General features: G+C 39.5%; 1 protein-coding gene across 2 annotated transcripts in view; it reads left to right on the forward strand.

The window, feature by feature from the left end:
- The window catches only part of PCSK5 (proprotein convertase subtilisin/kexin type 5), a 245,172-nt gene that overhangs the window by 113,969 nt on the left and 112,866 nt on the right, over positions 1-18,337 (forward strand). For both annotated transcript variants that reach the window (XM_015849157.2, XM_015849159.2), the window contains exons 8-9: positions 5,104-5,316; positions 17,627-17,727. In XM_015849157.2, the coding sequence (XP_015704643.1) occupies positions 5,104-5,316; positions 17,627-17,727 (314 nt within the window). The remainder of the gene's footprint in view (positions 1-5,103; positions 5,317-17,626; positions 17,728-18,337) is intronic.

Genomic DNA, 18,337 nt, shown 5'->3' on the forward strand with positions numbered 1-18,337 from the left:
ATGAAGACAGAAAAACTCACCATATAACAGGGAGGGCTGATGGGGTGTTCAGTTCCTGCCCTACATCATGGCAGGAAAACATCAGAATCTGAAAGCTGGATTAAGGCAGCTTGAATTGTAAAGCAGTGAATGAATGGCCAGTCTAAACTTTGTAAAACAGCGTGAATAAATCTTGCTTTACTGGCTCAAACTGCAGCTTGTAGATGGAAACTGTTTTTATTAGATGGAAGCATGCTGGAAACCGTATGCAGATATGTGGCCTGCTGGTCGTCCTTAGACTGAAGTGTAAAGGCCTCAATCTTGCAATGGTACATGCCAGTACCAGTAAGGCATTCAGTCAGAGAGATGTGTTTTATAGGTATACACATACATATACACACACATGCACTTGGAGTGGTGGATGTTCTTTTAATAGTGTTAGGAAATTCTGCAGATGTCATTACAAAAATGTTCATACTGGCTCTGGTTCTTGGCAGACTGACCCTTCCGTGCTGTTGAATTGGGGGAAAAAAAAAAAAAAAAAAAAAAAAAAGAAAAAAAGAAAGAAAGAAAAAAAAAAAAGAAGAAAAGAAAAGAAAAAGCTTTTATATCAGTTACCTCCTTGCAACTTGCTGACCAAGGAAAAGGAGGAACTAGCAGGAAAAAAAAATGGGAATTCCCTGCAGTTCTTGTGCTGTGCTTTTGCAGGTGCAGTCTTTGCCTTGGGCTCTTTTTATCAATGACATGAGTCCATTTCATTTCCAGTCAGCTGCATGTGGAGAACACTAACATTGCCCAAGAAATGTGCTAGAAAATTGGACTAAGTCAGTAGATCAGTAGCAAGTCTTAGATGTCTGTGAAACACTTCATTTCAAAATGGATCATGTGATTTTTATTTTTTTTATTATTATTATTATTATTTTAGTCATCTGGCATTTTAAGCAATGTAAGAGAACAGACAAAACAAAAGGAGACCATTTCATAATGGTGTGGTTCACTGAAATGCAAAAGTGCAGTTACAAACCTTGCAGAGTCTGTAAGAGGGAATTGGTAGCTACTGCTGCAAATTATAGAGCAGGCACAACACAGCCTAAGGAGAGAGGCAATTTTTAACAACATGGGAGAAGCACTGAGTGTAGTTTGCTCTGCACCCTTTCCACCCTCCATACCTCTGCTACAGTTCTCTAGCTGTTTTAGCTTCATCCAAGTTGTACCCATATGGTCTGTAAATGCACCTTTGCTTTTCAGTAATAAATGGCTTCTTTGGCAGCTTAAGGCTTGACTTTTCATCTTGACACCCTTGGGCATCTGGCAGATGACAGATGATAGATTTAGACAAACAGTAAAATCTGCAGAGTGCATTACATGTATGTTTATCTTAACTTTGTAACATACTTCAAATGTTATTTAACTTCATGTATTGAAAGGAGACTAATTGGGAAAGGCATTCACATACAGTAGGACAGCTGATGCTGTTGCTCTAATTACTTGTTTGGTATAGTTACTAGCAGGTTTATAATTTCCTGAGCATGACTGGGTCTATTGAATTAAAGTGGGGTGTTTGGAAACATGGAGAAGGAGGAAACCAATTGCAGTTTAACAATAGACAGTAAATGTAAACCAGAACTTATTTACTTGATATATTATTTTGGTCACGTCAAATTTAGTCTTGAGGAGGTTGCTGTTTGCTTTGCCAAATGCCTTTTAAGAGTGAGATATTTAGCATGTTTTCTGCACTGTAGGTAATGCTGTTTTCTGTGAAAAGATGTTCAGTGGCGCAGTGTGCTAGGGAATGGTGATCCTTTCTGTGTACTAGTAAATACCCTTTTCCATTAGTGAGTGAACCTGGTACTTTTTACTGCAGTGACATAGATGTCGATACCTAATATGTTTACAGGTGACATCAGTTTGTAATAAATACATGTTATTAGTTGTTCAAGAAAACAAACAAACAAACATTGCCCTGCAATGAAATGTTTGTGGTTTGTTTTTTGTTTTGTTTTTTTTTGCACGAGTGGGACAAATCATGTTATACTTTTGTCTGCAGACTTATCAGCCAAAACCAGCTGAGGCTGATCAGAAAAAAAAACAACAAAAAAACAACAAAGATTCTGTACGTGACCCCCAGAATGGATGTCACAATTGACAGACAAGCCAAAACTACTGTTGAGGAGACAAAATGAAAGCAAATAATGAAGTACTGCTGCAAAATACTGTTAGCTAATTGCAAGAGGTGATGGGAGCAATTTGAAGCAAAACCAGTAAAAATCAAGAAGGTTCAGATAAAAGTGTAGAGAAACAGCAGTCTGTTGTTAGTAAAAACCTCCTTTCCATTTTCTACAGATAAACAGAGGGCCCTAATTTCTGTCTCCCTGGACTGCTGGGATAATATGTAGGTCACTCCAGAAGTATTGCCTCCTATTTATTTCCATGGAAGTTGCAACAAAAACAGTACAATAATAGTGTTTGATAGAGCAAATTTGCAGCTGCAAAACACTAGTTTTCAACATAGTCACCGCCATTAGCCATGCATTTTTAACAGCAATAAACAAGAGCCTGCATTCTGTACTTGTAATTATCTGCACAAGTAGAGGTGATACATGTCGCTGTCACTACTGCTGAAATGCACCACCCACAACCATGTTCACATCCCCCATTTAGTCTTGAGAAGTGTTCACCAAATGTCAGTGAATGTCAATGGCTGCAATTTTTTCTACACTGGGGAGGAATTCCATGACATGTCTTTGCCTCATAAGCACTTCTCTGTCAAATTCTGTTTTGTCAGACTGCCCTTCTGCTGGCATTTGTTGCATGACAACAAAGTGTAATGGGATATTGATGGGGACGTTCAACCTCTACTGCAATACCACCAACATCCACCTTTGATGTCATGAACAGACATAATAAAATAGTAGGCATTACCTTTGGAGCAGTCCTCATAAATCAGTAAATATACATAAACTGTTTCTCACTTCTCAGACTCATGTCATCAGATGTTTTCAGGATGGAGTATTAAATGAAGTAAAGATATTAAAAGGGAGATGACTAGACAGTAGAATGAAAGAGAACTGGTTTGCAAACTGGTTCCTGCCTTGTGCGGTTTCAAAGCACATACCACTGACTTCAGACGGTTCTGAATCAAAATCTTCCAGCTAAAAGATGCAGGCAGAACAAGAACCCCAAAGCAAAATGGGTTTTGATTTCTCAGGAGCTCATTATGTAGGAAAAGGGAGCTATGGGAATAGAACACTTTAGAAAGCTTTTCTTTAAAACAGTAAAAATGGTGCTATTTTGCATCATTTGATCCATGTAGTAGTAAAGATCAATTAAAGGAAAAGAAAGAAGTTGAAATAGTTACATTTCTCAGCTGGTCAGGCTGATATTGTCTGGAGAATGTGGATTTCATAATACATTTAACTTGGCACCCTGGAATTTTTTTCTCCGCTTGAAATGTTTTTTTAATGAGAAGTTGCATTTTAGAGACATAACCTTATGTAAACACTAGCCAGGAGAATTTGATATTTAACATATTTTGCTGGAGAGAAGAGTCTTTCCAGGTTCTTTACTTTTATTAAACTCACAAAATGGAATTCATCAACAGTTGAGAACTCAAGCTTGGATTGTGAACTGTGAGGGGTTTTTGTCTTACATTGATGTAGGTTCTCATCACAAAATGCCATAATGAAGCCTCTCTGTAAATACGGATTAAATTAATCTCTGAATTGGTAATTGTTTAAGGCTGACCTAGTGGATGTCCTACAGTTGACTTTATTTTATTTGTGGTACACAATTTCGCTCTGTCTAAACAAACAACATGACCAAGTCATCAATTGTGCACAGGAAGTTATGTTATATGCCATAAAACATGAATGTATCGTGCACAGAGATGGGCCTACCACTTAAACAACCGAGGTAGATATTGTGTGATGTGTTACACAGAAATGAAATTTAAATGAAAATGTTACTTTGTTACTTAGAAGGATATTCCTTTGCTTGACAGAATGTCCTATGAAAGAAGGTAGCAGTTTGTAGCCTAATCAAACAAGTTTAAAATTTAATTCACCAGCATGAAAGGTACAAATATAAACCAGGAAATGTTTGTGTTACAAAGAGTTTTAGTTTCAAGTGTGCTATGGGTCCTGGGTGTCCTGGTGGACAACAGGTTGGCCATGAGCCAGCAGTGTGCTCTCATGGCCAAAAAAGCCAATGGCATTCTGGGGTGCATTAAAAAGAGTGTGGCCAGCAGGTTGAGGGAGGTGATCCTCCCCCTCTACTCTGTGCTGGTAAGGCCTCATCTGGAGTATCATGCCTTGTTCTGGGCTCCCCAGTGCAAGAAAGACAGGGATCTCTTGGAAGGAGTCCAGTGGAGGGCCACAAAGATGGCGAAGGGCCTGGAGCATCTCCCCTGTGAAGAAAGGCTAAGTGAACTGGCTCTGTTTAGCTTGGAGAAAAGAAGACTGGGACGGGACCTGATCCGGGTCTATAAAGATCTGAGGTGTGTGGGGCAAAGTGGGGAGTTCAGACTCTTTTCAGCAGTGTGTGGAGACAGGACAAGGGGAAACGGTCAAAAACTGGAGCATAGGAAGTTCCACATGAATGTGTGCTAGAACTTCTTTATGGTGAGGGTGACAGAGCACTTGAACAGGCTGTCCAGAGTCTCCTTCTCTGGAGATATTCAAGACCTGCCTGGATGCCTGCCTGTGCGACCTGGTGTAGGGAACCTGCTTTGGCAGGGGGGTTGGACTCGATGATCTCTGGAGGTCCCTTCCAACCCCTACGATTCTGTGATTCTTTTCCTGTTTCAACTCAGTATGTTTTAATATCTTCTCTGAGTTTTCAGCACATATTTTTTAATAAGGCAGCACAGTGTAGGTGTTGAGCAACAAATTGGCACTGTAGAAAACTTGTTTCTAAAGCTGTGTTCATCCTACTTATTTTCTGAATTATATTTATGTCTAATTCTCAATTCTGCTAAATCTTGTTTTTATTTCAGGTTCTTCTCAGTAAGATAGCTTGTTTTAGTGTCTTTCTCATATTAGATATATTTTGTGGACAAATGCCTGCTTATTAAACATGTGATGGGGAAGAATTATTATTCAGATCTTTTCTGCTATTTCCAAACAGGGACGAAGAGGCTTAGGGTCAGTCTTTGTTTGGGCATCTGGAAATGGTGGAAGGAGTCGAGACCACTGCTCCTGTGATGGCTACACCAATAGCATCTACACTATCTCCATCAGCAGCACAGCAGAAAGCGGGAAGAAGCCATGGTACCTGGAAGAATGTGCTTCCACGCTAGCAACAACATACAGCAGTGGAGAATCCTACGACAGGAAAATAGTATGTTTTTTGTTTTTCTTTTGTTGTATACTGATCTAAATGTTGCCCAAAGCCTTTTAGGGAGGGAAAGAGAAGTAGCTGATTTATACTAAATAATAGGTTGCTTTAGGGCAAAATAGATATGGAAAGTTTGACTTCATCCAGTACTTTAGATAGTGGCTCTCACCATACTTTCAGTTCCAAATCTGGTAGTTTGAAAGCAAGCTGTAAGTTGCAGCCTGAAGCAGTGCAGGTATATCTGGTTCATAGTAGACTTTTCCACTTAGTTATCTGCTGCCAGCTCTCAGTGGTGCTTTCAAGAATCCTATTGCTATTGACACCAAAACAATTTGTTTCATTACCAATATCTGGAAACCAAATGGGCCTAAGAACACATCCTTCTTTCTTTTTTTTTTAATTCAGTTATCATTAGTTTTTAAACTTATGTTAATAATACTCATATATGCATAACATACATATTATTTGTAGGCATTCTTACCTGCCAGTCTGTTTTCTCAGATTTCTTTGAATACAGCATCATTCTTCTCTTACATTCATTGACACTCAATTACTAGAAGCACAAAATTACAGTTGTAGAATGGCTTGAGTTGTAAGGGACCCACAAATATCAACTCCAGCTCCTGGCTCCACAAGGACCATCCAAAATCAAACCATATTTCTGAGAGTACTGTCCAAGAGCTTCTTGAACTCCTGCGGCTTGGTGCCATGACCACAGCCCTGAGAAGCTTGTACTAATGTTTGGCCACCCGCTGGTGCAGACCCTGTCCCTAACCCCCAGCTGCCCCTCCCCTAGCACAGTTCCTTGCCGTTCCCCCGGGCCCTGTCACTGTCACACAAAGCAGAACTCAACGCTGCCCCTCTGCTCCCTGTGAGGAGCTGCATCTGCCATCAGGCATTCCTCAGCCTGCCCTGCTCTGGCCTGAACAGACCCAGGAACTTGGGCCTCTCCTTGTACATCTTGTCATCTAGACCCTTAACCATCTTTATAACCCTCTGTTGGTTGCTCCCTAATAGTTGTGTGTGCTTCTTATTATTGTACAAAAACTGCACAACTGCACATAGGTTCAAATTGCTGCCTGCTCCTAGTAGCTGGTCTATTCTGTAAACAATTAAACTTGGTGATCATCTTTCCTGTGCTGCTTGTCATCCCATTCCTGAATAGACTGTGCATCCACTTTCATTTATGTTCTTATCTTAGATGGAAACTCAGAAATTGTTCTAACATTAAAATTTGTACAGTATGGTAAATTTGCATTTTAAATATTGAATGCAATAGATATACCTTTCAGTGATCAGTATACCAATCCTTTCAGCCTTTTAAACCATTGTATTACTTTTAATCTGGTTTGTTAATATTATCTGCTTTTTCAGATTCAGTGCTTTCAATATACTTATCCATTTACCCTTGTGTAATTATTAATTAGGTTTTTTGGTATTGTCTTATTCCTAGCTTGTTAATTCTAGGGTATAGTATACATTTTCATTTCTTCATACCTAAAAAACGAGGTGTCTTTTTTCGTTGTCATTTTTAGGTTTTTATCCCCCCCTCCGATGTTCTCTGAAGTACTGGTCTAACATTACCTTCTTTTGGTTGTTTGCACGTACCTCTCTTGGTGTCAGTGAAGAGTTAAAATTCTTGCAGTTATTTTTTTATTAGTGTCTGCTTTGACTTTCAGGATTCTGGGATGCTGGCCATGCCTTCTTGGATTCTTCCTTATTTTCAGATGATCTAATTTTTGTCTTATTCTGAGGTACCTCTTCGTTCCAGTAATTTTTCTGTTCTTTACTTCTCTCCACAGAAACCTTATCTTCTGTTCCTGGCATGTTTTTTATTCTCCTTGATAAATAACAATAATAAAGGAATTACTCTGTTTCCTAGTGGTTCTCACTTCTGTGGTTAAATTCCTTTTACTGCCCTTTAAAAGACCTTCACAAACTTACATACTTGTAAGTGAGACTAATATTATGTAAAGTCAACAGAGACCATTGTGACTCTCCAGGTTTGACTTCTTGCATATCCAAGTCTGTAGAACTTCCCTGATTCCTTCAAATGCAATAGTTGCGGTCAGTTGATCAGTAATTTTTACAAATATGCCTAATCTTTTATTCAAAATACAAAACATCCACTCAGATCTGGAGTAGGTAGTCCTAATTATGCATTATCATCTAAAAAATTTGCTGCCTGATCTCTAGCTTGCTTCAATTTTCAGGCATTTGACATCTTTCTTTTAGAAAGAATAGCACTATTAGTTCCATCTTTAAAAATGAAGTTAAGCTTCTTGCATCATTCTGTGTAAAGCATGTTTTCTTAGGAACAGAATCACAGAATTGTAGGTCTTGGAAGGGACCTGTGGAGATCATCGAATTCAATGCCTCTGGTGGCACAGTGGTTAAGGATGCCGCCTTGCAACACTGGGGCCCGGAGTTCGAATCCCCCCTGTAGCGCAAGTGGTAGAAGTGCCGCAAGCAATCCCGGGGGTTGGACTCGATGATCTCTAAGGTCCCTTCCAACCCGCACGAGACTATGATACTATGATGAAAGCAAGTTCCTACAGTTGGTTGCACAGGAAAGCATCAGGCAAGTTTCCTCTTCAGAGGAGGAGATTCTGTAACCTCTCTCGGTAGTCTGCTCCAGTGCTGTGTCAGCTTTACAGTAAAGAAGTTTTTCTTTATGTTCAGTTGGAATTTCTTGTGTTTCAGTTTGTGTCTGTTGTCCCTTTTTCTATTACTGGGCACCACTGAAGAGCCTGACCCCATCCATCTGACCCCAGCCCTTAAGATATCTGTAAGCATTGCCAAAATCCCCTCTTAGTCTTCCCTTCTCCAATCTGAACTCTCCCAGGTCTCTCAGCCTTTATCCACACAAGAGGTACTCTTCCAGGACCCTAATCATCTTTGTAGCCCTTGGCCAGACTCCCCATTATTTTCCTGTCTTTCTTGAACTGAAGATCCCAAACTGGACACAGTCTTTCAGATAAAACCCCACCAGGGCAAAGTAGAGGGGGAGGATAACCTCCCTTAACTTGTTGCTTACACTTTCGTTAATGCACCCCTGGATACCACTGCCCTTCTTGGCCATGTGGGCCCACTGCCTTCTCTTGGTCAGCCTGATGTCCACCAAGACACCCTGCTCGTTATCCATAGACCTCCTTTCTGGCAGGTCAGGTCAGCCCCTATCTTTATATATGTGTGTGGTTATTACTCCCCAGGTATAGGACTGTACGCCCTTGTTGACTCATAAGGTTTCTCTCTGCTTAGCTATTCAGCCAGTCCTGCTCTTGCAGAATGGCAGCACAATGTTCTGATGTGTCAGCTGCTCCTCCCAGCTTTGTATCATCAGCCAAAATAAAATTCATTTTTTTTATTACAACACCTTCCAAGGCGTGGACCCCTCACTGGGGCAAACACATTCCAGTCTGTCCAGCCTTTGCAAAAAAGCTAAATAAACAAAAGGAGAGAGTTCTCCACATGGCTATCAGCAGCACCTCCAGAACAGTTTGTGTTAATGCACTGGGTGCCCCTGGCCACCTGTCTCTTCTGCTCCAGACTGGGAGATCTGAATCTGATTCCCTTTTGGTTGGCTGAGGGAAACAGAGGCCATCACCAGTTCCTTTAGACCAGCACTTGCCTTTTGCAAAGGATCCACTTCAACTGCTGTTCACATGGAACCCTTCTCCACTTCGGCCTTCAAAGCTCTCGTTTGAATAGTTGCTACTACCACCAAGATCTGCACCTGCGGCGGCTCCACCCGGGCCCGCGCCCCAGGCTTCCAGGCGCACCGCAGCGGCCCTCCTACTCGTCGCGGCGTAGCCTGCATGGCTCCACATCACCAACAATGGCACCAAACATTTTCAGGGTTATTTGATTTGACATGTGAGTTGATATAAACTCCTTAACAGGTTATGACTTCTGTGGTCATTGTCCTGTGACTGTCTAGATCAACCAGCAACTTCTGTGTGCTCTGATGAACACTAGCATAGAGCACATTAAGCTCGCTTTCATTTCATTCCATAGCATTAGTCCTGCTTACCAAAAGTGGCCCGGCTCCACGCCAGCGAGCCGGGCGTCTTACCCATTGAAAGTTTGAGAATAGGTTGAGATCGTTTCGGCCCCAACGCCTCTAATCATTCGCTTGACCGGGTAAAACTGCATTGCTATTGGGCAAAGAATGGCTTCAGAGCAGCCCTGAGGAGAATAATTTGAGAGTGCTGATTGATGAGAGATTCAGAATGAGCTGGCAATATGTACATGCATCACAGAAGGCCAATCATATTTTGGGTTGCATCAAAAGAAGAGTGACCAGCAGGTCAAGGCACGTGATTCTGCCTCCCTTCTCTGGTCTCGGGAGACCCCATCTGGAGTACCCCATCCAGTTCTGGATCCCCCAAAAACAAGGAGGAGATGAAGTTGTTGGAGCAAGTCCAGAGGAGAGCCATGAAGATGATCAGAGGGCTGGAGAACCTCCCCTATAAAGACAGGCTGAGAGAGCTGCGGCTCTTCAGCCCCTAGAAGAAAAGGCGCTGGGGGGACGTTATAGTGGCCTTCTAGCACCTGAATGGGGCCTACAGGAAAGCTGGGGAGGGACTGTTTATAAGGGCATGTAGTGACAGGATGTGGAGAAATGGCTTTCAGCAGGAACAGGGTAGATTTAGGTATTAGGAAGATATTCTTTACTGTGAGGGTGGTGAGACAATGAAATAGGTAGCCCAGTGAGGTTATGGATGCCCCCTCCCTGGATGCATTCAAGGCCAAGCTGGATGGGACTTGGAGAAACCCAGTCTAGTGGGAGGTGTCCTTGCCTGTAGCTGGGAGTTGGAACTACATGACTTGAAAGGTCCCTTCCCACCCAAATCATTCTATGATTCTGTGATTCTATGTCAGCTATCCTGAGGGAAACTGAAAATTTTGGAGAGAACCGGACAACTGATTTCTACAGCAGGAGCACTACAGACCTCCTCTGGACATTCCTCCACCTTTGCTAGATGCACAGATGCACTTGGAAATGTGCATCTGTGATTGCCACCTCAATTCTCCTGTATTTATACAGTAAATCTCACTGGGAACTATAAGCCTCATTGTTAACATTACATGTCCATCACTGTGTGTAAGTCACTTTCAGAGCTGCTGCCTCTCTTTTTCAGATTTGCTGCATGGGGCACAGGTGAGAAGGTAGTTATGGTCTCTTTCTCACACTATTTGACACCAGTGGTACTAGTTCAGCTTCACTGTAGACTGGTCCTCATCATCACTTTCTCTGATGTTTGTATGGATGCAGCATTTATCAAACAATGTTGGTGTTTTCACCAAGCTTTGTGTCATGATAAGGGCAAGAACCAAATCTTAGCATGCCAGATAAGAAACAACGTAGAATATGTACTTTAAAGCATGTATATGCATATATGAGTTCTTAAATGTGCTACATTTATAGTCCTAGTAATAATTTTATGTTAAATCTATGTATAGTATCATCTCTTAAATCATTTCCAAAATTGTTTTAATGTGTAGCATCACATAATATGCCTTGAAGAATTCTGACTATTCTACTTTCAACCAATGTGCTGACCAGAACAAAATAAGTGCAGCAGTTGGGCAAGCTTATTTTTTTCCAGCAGCCTATGTCATTCACAGTTAAATACGTTAGTGTTGAATGAATTAATTAACAATCAGTTTAAATCTTGCATCAGTTGTTTTATACCAGATAAAACTTGGCAAGAAGATGGAATTTTTAGGGCAATACTGCTCACTCTTTCAAAATATTGACATAGTTCTGGTTTTCCTTCAATCTTCTGGAACATCTCCAGAGTTCAAAGACTTAGTAAAATCAAACAGTACAGTATAACATGTTGCCTTTCCAGCTCTTGTAAAACTCTTTGGTGCTTCCAAAATTCTGATTTAAACTTGCTATTTGAAATAACTATAAATAGAAAGATGACTTATTGTTCTTGTATGCACTGAAAACTTCATCTAGTTTATTTTACTGAAAGGAGGACATTCAGTGAAATATCCATTTACTTTAAAGTGCTATTAACTTTTAACTGAAATCCATCAGTTCCTTATGTACTTTTTCTAATCACATCCTCTGTTCCTTTGGGATACAGTCAATTACATATACCAAGTTTTGACTATTACTACAAAACATGTCATTGTGCACAGTGAAGGGTTAAAACATAAGCATGCTGAGCAGCCATAAGAATTAACCTCAGTCTGTTGATCCTTTATTTACTGGATCTTAACTTGCACCCTGTCTACTCTTGTGTAAAGCTACTTCAGTGCTGTTTGCCATAATCTTCACTGACCACAAATGCTTGAATATTATACTGCACATATTCCATCCAAGACTCTTTTTCCAATACTGTATTGTCTGCTGACTTCTGAAACGCACAGAAGTTCCATCTGCGGACATTACACTGCTAGTGCTTGGCATACAAAGCCAGACAAGCCTTTTTGCCTTCCTTACATTTTCAGTGGCAAAGCAGAGCTGCTTGGTGTATGCATTAAACATTTGTGCTGTGTCTACATCTATAAAGGTAATGACTGTGTGCTTCTGTTACACTACTGCCAAGTGAGAGAAGATGTGAAATTGTGGAGGAAACCCCTCAAACTAAGAATACTGAGAATTTTTTTTCAGCATGCACCCTCATGGATACGTGGGCTTTGCTCTCACCTGTCTGTCACTCTTGCTTATTCCCACTGCATCACATCATACATTTTGTTTGGATTGTTGCTCTTTCTGTCAGAGATAATCTTAACACTTTAGTGCAAAATGCTTACAGGTTGAAGTGAAAAATAGTAATGGAAGTATAGAAGAAAGAAGGATAATAGAAAGATTATTGTTGGAAATGATTCTCTAAACTCATTTATGCATATAATTCCATATGCGATTAACCATTCAAAGCTCACCTTCATGCCATTACACAGAAAGAGTAACAATGTTTGATCAAGGAACATCTGATTGGTTTGTGAGAGTGAGACTTGTATCTAAAATGGGAGAACAGTATATAATACTGAAGTAAATCAGAAGTCACTCAACATGGGATTTACTTTCAAAGTTTATATAATCCATTCTTATTTATTGTCATATAACTCAGAACAAATCCAGATATCATGACATACTGCAGAGCTGTAGTGCAGAAATATGCATGGCTGCAATCCATTTTATAGTGTCAGATTCTGGAGTTCCTTTGTGTTTTTCCTTGGAGTCCTCCAGCTTAAAACGTATATTAAAAAACGTTTGTTGTTTTTTTCTATTTTTCTAATATATGCAGCATGTATTATATGGCGCATAAACAGGCACCAAATGTTAGGCACTCATTGTGATGTCTAGAAGGAAATATATTAAAATTCTTATAAAAATTATCACTTTACTACCAATTAAAAGAATCACTCCCACTTTTATCACAACCTAAAGATGGGTTTTTTCCTTTTGTCATTACTACATGTTCTTGTAATTACTTGTCCCAAATAGGGGATACAGCATAATTTTAGGAGGTTTCTTTCAAACTTATACCATCACAGATTAGTAAATAATAACACGCTTTCATTAACACAACTCTGATTTGCATGAGGGGAGAGGGGGGGGGGGCTTTTTAAATTGACTTTTGCTGACAAAACTAAAGTAAATGCAGCACATTCTGGTCTGAAATAATTTGAGCTGATAGAAACTCTCAGACACACAGTGGTATCAGCATATTTTATGAGTTCCTTGTTTCTCAGGTAAGATAATCAAAATGTGCTTGACTTCACAGTGCACCAAATTTATATTAAATTATATTTTAGCATTAACATTCCTATAGCATACAAATATGTTACAGACATAGCACAGATGCAGATTTGATGTGTGCATTTTAGAGACTCCTCAAGAGAAGGATTAGAATTAATTTTTGCTGTTTTCAAGAGCAGCTGCAAAGTACAGGCATAGCCACAGGTGTAGAAGTTTACACTCTGGGACAAAGGCAAATGTTCATAAGGTAAATTCTCTGAAAATCTACTTCCATGTATCAGTTATTCCTCATAACAGAGACAGTGCAGCATTAGTGATAGCAATATATGATTGCAAAAGTATGTTTTCTTTTATTCTTGTCTCTGCTATTTTGAGTGCAACATTGGGAACAACACTGGGAATACAGCTTCTCAGCTCTGGACTGTGTAACTAGTATGTCTAGTACTATTTAAGTCCATATTGGCCTTTCATTTACCAGACGTTGCACAAATGAATCACATTTCCTAGTATGTTTTTTTCTAAATGATATCTTAAAGCACTGGTAGACATGTGAAAGTCCCTCAGTGCTGTGGTTTAACCCTAAAGGCAGCTTTGCACTGCACAGTCCTTTGCTCACCCCAAAAAAACACAAAGTAGAACTCATGGTTTGAAATAAAAACTATTTTCTGAGATAAAGAAAAGGTAGAGGAAAAAAAGGATAATATTTATGATAATTATATTTATATCCATTTATAATAAGCAATGCATAAACAATTGCTCACCATCCACCAACTGATGCCCAGCCAGTTCCCAAGCATTAACATGCTGCACATGCTCCCATTTTTTCTAACTTTCCTTCCTCATAATGACACATGATTTGAAAAATCTCTTTGGCTAGTTAGGGTCAGCTGGCCTGACTGTTCTCTCCCAGCTCCTTGTGCCCCTCCAGACCCCTTGCAAGCATGACAGTAGGAGGAGCTGAGAAAACTAGAACATCCTTCACTCTGTACAGCACTGCTCAACAAGTAAGAGGTCGGTGTGTTACCAACACTGATTTTCTCCTAAAACCAAAACAGCAGTGTATCAGACGCTGCATGAAGAAAAACAACTCTCTCCCAGCTGAAACTGACACACAAATATAATATACAAACATATTACGTGACTTACCTTCTGAAATTAAATTCCCTATTTCTGTTTCTCCTACTTTATTTTCTAAAAAATGCCGTGTCATCTCCTGAGTTTCTTTCCTGAAGGCATACTCCTGCCTTGATGACTTGCCTTTGCCTTAAGCAGAAATTGAAACAAACAAAAGCAAAAGACTGTCATTCCTTAAAACACAAGTAAAAACCTGCTCTTGTTCAGAAACTCTTTCAGAGTATTAAGATACATCATGACACCAATCTACTTTGTGTAGGTGTAGTTGTACAAAGGGAACTGAAGATTTTTGTTAAATGCCTGTTGCTTCTAGGGACATGAGTTCATAGAAAACAACACATCCTGAGGAACTGTAGCAGTAAAAATCAGTTTAGTCAGTTCAGACAGCTCATGTCATGAAATTTGAAATAACAAGAAATAGACTTAGGAAGAGTGAGCATTTTCTTTACTGGGAATATCCCATTTTTTACCTTACACATTAGTCTCTCAGCTGGTAAAACTTTGGGAAGACTGTTGTTGCAGTCTTAATAATGACTGTACAGAAATGGCATCTCCTTATCTCTTCAGGACAAGTTGCTTATATGAATTTACTGTGTGCCTTGGGTATGCTCTTTAGAGAATCAATGTCTTTTCTGAAAGCTGTTGGATTTCTATATATGGCAGCTAACACTACTCTATTAAATTGCAGTTGTTAGAATTTCTGCCTGCCTTTCACTAGGGTCTGTCCTAGATGGTTAATTTTGTGTTCATTTAACTAGGCCAGTACCACAGTCACTGTCTTCCACCAAATTCATTGTTCTCCATCAAATCTAGTTTAAGAAGAGCTAGAAGTAGATATACCTTAAGATCCTAGAAGTGTTGTATAGGATTATCTTGGATAGTTTCACCAGCATTTTCGTAAGTCAGCAGTTGTTATGATGATTGTTGAAGCATATAAATGTTGTACTGGATGACAGATTCAAAAATTCCTGTTTCTCTCAATCCTATTGAAGAGAATAACAGCTAGTATATGCTAATGGAAGCTTTCTGGTACTGTCAAGTATTATATCCTTTTATTGTGATTAATGATGTTGCCCTTGTGTGGTTTAGGAATTTGGAGCACTGTTTTTCTTCTTTGAAGGTTTCTCACTTGCTGGCGGTCCTGTACTCTTTCTCAAGGTAGATACAATGCTTCTCTGACAGTGAACCCACAGTGCTGAAAAATATGCCTTAGTTCTTGGAGGTAATTTACACCTAAGCATTTCAGCTCCTGTCTGTAACTTCCCTTTGAAATGTCTCAAATGGGATTTTCACTTAAGGAGCTTTCTTTACACATTTTCTGTTGAAATATTTACTCAGTGAAAGAAAGAGATAAGGGATTGTAGTTCAAGCTGCTGCCACAACACCTGCTTGCAGCTTGAGACAACACTGCTGAATAAAGAGGTGTCATGGTTTTATTATTCCTGATATCTGTAGCTACAGGACAATAAAAAGCTCTGGAAGCATGGTATTCCACAGGATCAGAAACATAGATAGCACAATTATCACTGTACGGAGAGGATGTCCCTTAAGGGAAAGTAATTGTGATAGTTCCCTGCCTGAGCTCTTTTAGGCTTTGTTATCCTTCTGTGTCCTAAGGAACAAGCCTGCTGCACCAGTTTATGTAGGGGAAGAGTTAGACAGCTCCTGCCACAGTGAATGCAGAAGAGACAAAAATGTGCTAGTGAGTTTTTTTCTGCCCCTGTTCCTGGCCTCTCTTATACTCCCTGCCGCTACATTGAGAGTTGTTCTCAAAAAGTACATATGAAGCTTGAAAGTCACTCTGTAATCCTTAGTCATGTTAATCTCAGCTGCAAAATCACTTCTTTTGTTTGCACATATAGGTAACCTGGTGTTAGGTCTGTTCCTGCTGCAGTTTCTTTTCTTAATACTGTCAGGACATTTGTGGAATCTGTGTTTGTACAGGTTTTCCACTTGATTTTCATTGTATAAATTAATGCACAGTTCATAGAAGGGAAGAGACAAATAATTATAATATTGTATTTGTGGGGTTTAGCTTGTAGCTGATAGTGGAAGCAGTTATTTCAAGAATAAATATACTTTTATGCAAGATGTTAATAGGACAAAAAAGATTCCTGGCAGTGGCAGCAATTCTTTGTGAGCTGTCAAGGTGTTCATCAGAGATTTTTGGAGAAATTTTACTTAATCCTTAATAAAGCCTTCGTCCTTAAAAACAGTTGTTCACCAATGTGCATACTGCCAAAAAGCACTAATGTAATGAAGTGCAATTGTGAAGTAAGGGATATTTTTCTCTGATAAGAGAGGGCTTATAAAAAGTCCAGTAGAGAGATGTGAATAGATTTTTCTTTGGGATGAGTATTTGATTGCAGGCAGTGTACTTAAATTGACTGAAAATGCATACAATTATTTGCCATCACTTGAGTTAGCACTGCACTGTGCCCTCCCTGTGCCCTGGTTTCAACCCAGGCATTGATGATCATGCACCAGTGTTTGGTGGCTGTGAGCAATGCATGTGTGCCTGGGGATGGTTGGGGCCACTCTGCAGGCAGAGTTGCCATCATGATGGCAAAGGACAGTGGGCAGTGACAGGACCCATGTGGACTGTGGGCTGTGAGTTGGACATACCTGCTTTATATGGTTTCATACATCCAATTAGGTTACGTATAAAAGTATATAAGTAACCTTATATATATATATAATTATTTATATATTCATAAATATATATAATATAATATATAATAATGTATAATAATTATTTATATATTTATATAAATATATATGTATATATATTTATATTTTTATATATAAGTATAAAAGCTACAAATAACTAATTGGCAGTTGGTTACTAACACAAATTTGTGACAACAGGATTTTCAAATCGATTTCTTCTTAATTTCATGTAAATTATTGCATAAACAATAAAAAAAGGTCCATTTGTTAATCACGGGAGTTTGCATGAGCAGAAACATATACCATTATATATTCGAAGTGTAACAGCAAGCAACCAAGTTAACATCTCTGTACCTTGTTTTTACAGTATATAAAATGCACCTGAGCATTCTGTGATGGGGACTTTGTGAACTTTAGTTCATTTCTGTTTGTAAAGCACTTTGAGGTTCTTGGATGGTGGAAAATGCAAATATAAGGGCAGAGTTCTAACTGTGCTGTTATAAAACCCCATGCATTTTTCTGATTTGCTGGTATTTTTGTTGATCTTGCTGTGAAAAGAACAGATACTAACTAGTGTTTTCAGTGCAATACAGTTTTCAAGTTCACAAAGGACTTAGAGATCGGAGTAGAGCGTGGACATACGATGTCATGTATTCAGACAACCTTTTTTTTCCTTTGCAATGAAAGAAGTAAATACCCTCCACATGTGCAGCTCATTTGAGCGAACGAAACCTGTTCTGATTTCTGAAGCTATGTTCTAAATTTCACACATTCAATTTCTTCCAGATTACCACAGACCTGAGGCAGCGTTGCACAGACAGCCATACTGGAACCTCAGCCTCTGCACCAATGGCTGCAGGCATCATTGCACTGGCACTGGAAGCAAAGTAAGATTTGAGTTATACTCTGAAAAAAATAAAATATAAAAAAATAAAACCCATACAATCTGATCTTTTTCACTCATCTGGCACCTGTATTCTGGGATCTCAAAGTGCTTTAGAAACTTGGATGTGGTAATTCACAGTACGATGCCAATACTGGGGAAGATCAGCATGGCAGTTTCATATGCTGTAACATTAGCACTATGGAAATTATGGCAGACTACACAGGGTGTTGAAATGATGTTGAGCACAGGCAGCCTCCACTAAGTGACTCACAATATTTATCACCACAATGCCTTATGGTTCCCTCATAGTGCTGCCCATATCTACCCTACTCTGCAGGCCTTCTGTACTCATTCTGCTCCACTTTGCAGTGTCTGTTCTTGAATGTCAAGGAGAGTGTTGGGAAGATGTTAAACTACTATGTATAGGAAATAGCATTGTAGGAAAAACAAAAATTCTCAGCTTCTGTGTGCTAAAAAAAGAACCCTGTCTCTTTTGATGACGTTCTATATCTGTAAAAATCATGGATAATGTAGTTCCACAGTCCTTCTACATTTAGCTCAGAAAACTTTAAATTCTTTAGAGCTTTTCTAAACTGCAGGCATTTGTTCCT

The sequence above is a fragment of the Coturnix japonica genome, chromosome Z (genome assembly GCF_001577835.2).
Source record: "Coturnix japonica isolate 7356 chromosome Z, Coturnix japonica 2.1, whole genome shotgun sequence".
NCBI classification, from domain to species: domain Eukaryota; kingdom Metazoa; phylum Chordata; class Aves; order Galliformes; family Phasianidae; genus Coturnix; species Coturnix japonica.